Source organism: Mustelus asterias, chromosome 20, assembly GCF_964213995.1.
Source record: "Mustelus asterias chromosome 20, sMusAst1.hap1.1, whole genome shotgun sequence".
Lineage (NCBI taxonomy): Eukaryota > Metazoa > Chordata > Chondrichthyes > Carcharhiniformes > Triakidae > Mustelus > Mustelus asterias.
Window position 1 is genome coordinate 4,498,981 of NC_135820.1, and position 5,716 is coordinate 4,504,696.

At 49.9% G+C, this 5,716-nt stretch overlaps 1 protein-coding gene across 1 annotated transcript in view; it reads left to right on the forward strand.

Annotated features, from left to right (window-relative positions):
- Positions 1-705: 705 nt before the first annotated feature.
- LOC144508740 (uncharacterized) overlaps positions 706-5,716 on the forward strand; it is a 55,965-nt gene continuing 50,954 nt past the window's right edge. The window contains 1 exon segment of the mRNA XM_078237048.1: positions 706-852. Within this exon segment, the coding sequence (XP_078093174.1) occupies positions 706-852 (147 nt within the window).

Below are 5,716 nucleotides of genomic sequence, written 5' to 3' on the forward strand. Positions count from 1 at the left end.
TCCGTGAATGCTATGGTATTTCAAGTGCTTATCCAAATAAATTAGTGAACCAGATGGGTTAGCATTACAGCAGCAAGAATCAAATTTAAAGGGAGAAGCCAGACTTCTGAGATAAATCAAAAGTTTGGTGACATCTTAATACAGCCTGTGAACCAGTGGCGTTCTATTGTCATGGCTAGGTCCCTGACCGACTGTGCGGACGCTCAAATACACGTGGTGATTCAGAGCAGAGGAGTTCTGAAAGGGGAGCTGGAAACTCTGGAAGTGGATCCTTGATGAAGGCACCCAAGAGAAAGCATTGCCTAGGAGAAGATTCTAAGATGTGCTTTTTTCCAAGAGTGAAGTTTAGAAACACTCAGAGTTCCAGTGAGACCAGTTGGCTCACAGTGTGACAAGCATCTCGGGGGGGGGGGGGGGGGGGACTTGATGAGAAATCCGCAGAAGTTGTATTGGCTGGGCCTCTGTCACTTGGCTTCTGAGTGTGGCGTGTGTGATTACATTTCAACTGTCGGTTTAGATGGACTGTGCACTTAACGAGAACATGAAATGTATTTTGTAAAGTGTATTATCCATAAAAAGTTGTGTCCATCGATGAAGATACAGGGTGGAATTCTCCAGCCGTTCACACCAGTGGGATTCTCCAGTCCCATCAGCAACGCACCCCCGCCCTGTCTGCGGGTTTCCCGCCGGAGTAGAGTGACATCAATGGGAATTCCCATTGACAGCGGCGGGACTGGAGACCGCAAGCAGGACATGCAGGACCGCAAGCAACGCGCCACCTCCCGCTGGCAGGATACACGTGACTGGAAAGCCGGGGCGTCTCTGGGAATGTTGAAGATGATGCAAGAGAAGGTGGCTGGAGTGATAGAAAGTAGAACACTTCCACAGATTAAATCTGTGCATTCAGAAGGTTAACAGAATGACTCAGCAGTAAGGGTCAATGAATATTCTTTTGAAAGGGTTTAGTCACAGCAATTAATACAATAGATATGATCTTACTGGATTTCACTGGGAGGATTGTGGATGCCAATGCTGTCTTCCTCATTCCATCCCCCTGGGGAACATGATGTTACCTCGCTTTCTGTTAACCCAGCGACAAAAGTGAAACCTTTGCAGCCTTCACCACCTGAGGAGATGCCTGAGTACCTCAGGATCAATTAAGGAAACTTGTGGCTGTGTGGCCATTGCCGTTATGCAGGAGTTGATTGGCACACACTGAACTCCCACAAACAGCAAGGTCATAGTTCACCAGGTCACCCTGAGACTTGGAAGAGGCCAATTTATGGTCACCAATGAGGCTGCCTTATCCTGCCCAGTCGCCGTTCTGTCCAATGTGGCAGGGGTTCCCGGCCTAGCGGATAGTGTGGGCACATTGCGGCCAGTAATGGGCTCAAGCCCCATTACACATGCATGTCCATATGCACACAACTGCACACGTATGAATGCCAACATGCTGTGACAACACGCTCACTGATGTGCGCACACAATTGCATGGGCACAAGGTTCTGAATAGAAACACAAACATGCCATCAAAGCATCAGAGAAGACCGACACTCGTGAGAACTGAAACAGATAAAAACAGGGAAAAGAAATACAAACTCTCACTCACTCTCACACACACTCACTGAATCATTCAATCCTACAGTGCAGAAGGAAGCCATTCAGCCCATCAAGTCGGCACCGACCACAATCCCACCCAGGCCCTATTCCCGTAACCCCATGCATTTACCCGAGCTAGTGTGCCTGACACTAAGGGGCAATTTAGCACAGCCAATCCACCGAACCTGCACATCTTTGGAGTATGGGAGGAAACGGGAGCACCTGGAGGAAACGCAAGCAGACACGGGGAGAACGTGTAAACTCCACACAGTGACCCAAGGCCAGAAATGAACCCGGTCCCTGGTGCTGTGAGGCAGCAGTGCTAACCACTGTGCAACCGTGCCACCCTATACACACACACTCAAATATACACACACACACACACACTCTCACACACACACGCTCACACACACACATGCTCACACACTCACACACATGCTCACACACTCACATATGCACACACACTCACACTTTGACATACACACACACTCACACTTTTACATACACACACACACACACTCACACATACACTCTCACACACATTCGCACACACACACACTCACACATACACACACACACATTCGCACACACACACTCATACACACACACTCACGCACACACATTAACACACACACTCTCACACACACTCACACACACACTCATACACACACACACACATGCACACACACACTCACACTCACACACTCACGCACACACTCTAACACACACTCACACACACACACACACTCACGCACATACTCTAACACACACTCTCACACACACTCACACACATAGATGCACACACACACATTCATACACACATACACCCACACATACATAGGCACTCACACACTCACTTACACTCACACACTCACTTACACTCACACACACTCATACACACACATACTCACACACACACACTCACATAGACGCACACACAGATAGGCACGCTTGCACTCACACAAACACACTCTCACACACACACAAACACACTCTCACACACACACAGACACACACTCACTCACACATCATTGGGGCGGCACGGTGACACAATGGTTAGCACTGCTGCCTCACAGCGCCAGGGACCCGAGTTCATTTCTGGCTTCGGGTCACTGTCTGTGTGGAGTCTGCACACTCACCCCGTGTCTGCATGGGTTTGCTCCAGGTGCTCCGGATTCCTCCCACTGTCCAAAGATGTGCTGGTTAGGTGGATTGGCCACGCTAAATTGACCCTCGTGTCAGGGGGATTAGCAGGGTAAATATGTGGGGTTATGGGAATGGGCCTGGGTGGGATTGTGGTCGGTGCAGACTCGATGGGCCAAGTGGCCTCCTTCTGCACTGTAGGATTCTATGATTCTATGATCATAAGCAGGCATATCTGGGCATTTGGTGAACAGTTTGAGTTCAGTGACAGAAACAGGAAGGGAGTCACTTGTTCCCTGCTGTGTGAATGCAGGAGCATTGTGTACAGAATACCGCAGGGAGATTAGGAGGGGTGTGTGTGTGTGTGTGAGATTACTGAGCCAGTAACTAGCTGCAGTGTGCATCCACTCTGCCACTACTCCCCGTGCTCCAACCGACCCACTGCAAACTATCGATGGGGGACCTTGCCCCTCCCTGTCCTCTCTCCCCAATCTCTGCACCCCCTTGCTCCCCCTGGGGGTACTGCCCTTAGCCCCACATGTGTGCTGCTGCCAATCCCAACTATGCCAGCCCACCAACTCCAGGGTGACAGGTAAAGATGACCAGGTTACTAATTCACTTTGTGTGGGACTTCATCAGTCATAGAATCATGTCATGGTTAAGGCAGAGAAGGAGGCCTTTCAGCCCATCGTACACATGCTAGCTCTCCAAAGGACAAACTCACTTGGCCCCACTCCCCAGCCAGAGTCCAACCACTCACTGTGTGGGAATGTTTCCCCACTTACTGCCCTGCTGCCCTTGCCAATCACCCTCACTCCGTTCCCCCCGCTTCTCCATCCTTCCACAAATAGGAGGGCAGCACAGTGGTTAGCACTGCCGCCTCACAGCGCCAAGGTCCCGAGTTCGATTCCCGGCTTGGGTCACTATCTGTGCAGACTCCGCACATTCTCTCCGTGTCTGAGTGGGTTTCCTGCAGGTGCTCCGGTTTCCTCCCACACTCCAAAGATGTGCAGGTTAGGTGGATTGGCCATGCTAAATTGGCCCTTATTGCCCAAAGATATGCAGGTTAAGTGGATTGGCCATGTTAAATTGCCCCTTAATATCCAAAGATTTGATTTGATTTTGATTTGATTTATCATTGTCACATGTATTAGTATACAGTGAAAAGTATTGTTTCTTGCGTACTATACAAAGCATACCATTCATAGAGAAGGAAAGGAGTGCAGAATGTAGCATTACAGTCATAGCTGGGGTGTGGAGAAAGATTAACTTAGTGCGAGGTAAGTCCATTCAAAAGTCTGACAGCAGCAGCGAAGAAGCTGTTCTTGAGTCGGTTGGTACGTGACCTCAGACATTTGTATCTTTTTCCCGCCGGAAGAAGGTGGAAGAGAGAATGTCCGGGGTGTGTGGGGTCCTTGCTTATGCTGGCTGCTTTTCCGAGGCAGCGGGAAGTGTAGACAGAGTCAATGGATGGGAAGCTGATTTGCGTGATGGATTGGGCTACATTTACAACCTTTTGTAGTTTCTTGGGGTCTTGGGCAGAGCAGGAGCCATACCAAGCTGTGATACACCCAGAAAGAATGCCTTCTATGGTGCATCTGTAAAAGGTGGTGAGAGTCGGAGCTGACATGCCAAGTTTCCTCAGTCTTCTGAGAAAATAGAGGCAGAAAGATGTGCAGGTTAGGTGAATTGGCCATGCTAAATTACCCCTGAATTCCCAGGGGGATTAGCAGGGTAAATATGTGGGGTGATAGGAATAGGGTGTGGGTGGGATTGTTGTCAGTAGAGATTCGATGGGCTGAATGGCCTCCTTCTGCACTGTAGGGATTCTATGATTCGACGATTGCCCAATCAGGGACTCTCACCTGTGTACATATATTGAGGAGTGTAAGGGCTACTGACATGGCGAATACTGACTGTGTACCTGACGCACTCTGAGGAGCGGAGACAAGTTTGTAAATAAAGGGAATCTGGTGAAGGGACACTGCCCTCTGAGAAGTTATCTCGCATCCTCTCCCCATGCACGCAGTCAAATACCCCTCCGGATCTTCAACGTTTTGATTGAGTCGTTTGTCTAAACTCAAGAGGATAAAAATTCTGGAGTTTGAACAGACTAAACTAACAAATGTAGTCCCTCCTCCCCACCCCACCCACCGGCCCCCCACCCCTGTCCACAAAGTAGCCACCCAGCCAGCAGAGGGAGTTCCGAATGCATCTTCAGCCAGCGATCCCTCTGTGTGTGTCTCTCAACCCCTGCATTTGAATGTGTGTTTAAAGCTTCTTTAATGGTGCCATTCTCCAGGAGAGTTGGTGGAGCAGCCTCTGAACAGCAGTCTGAGTCTGGGGGAGGGTGGTGGGGTGGGGAGGGGGGGATTGGAGGCAGTAAAGTCTCTTTGAAGTAAGATGACAAGACCTTTCTCTCTCTGCACTGCTCCCACCTGGCCTTGCTGTCACAGGGGAACAATGCTGCCCCCACACTGCCCCTGTCACTCTCTCTCTCGTGTGGCCCACTGCGGATTGTTATTCCAGCAAAGGGCAGCAGAGACACACAAACACCATCTGCTACCCGCAGCCTGGCACATGGGCATCCACATCAGACATTCAGACGGACAAAAAAGGGGTCCTAGCATATGACTTGAAGAAGGCAAACACCACTGACATGTATGGTTATCGAGAGAGCAAGAACAACAGCAGACAGACGTAGGTAGAAAGGCAAACAGACGGGGATGGACACGCAAACTGGAATCACCTACTTTGCAACATAAACCTACTTTACAATTCAGAATGCACACTCACACACACTCACTCACACACACGCACACACACACTCACTCACACACACACACGCACACACACTCACACACACTCACACTCACACACGCACACACACACTCACACACACTCACACACACACTCGCACACACACACACACACACTCACTCACACACACGCGCACACACACTCACACACACTC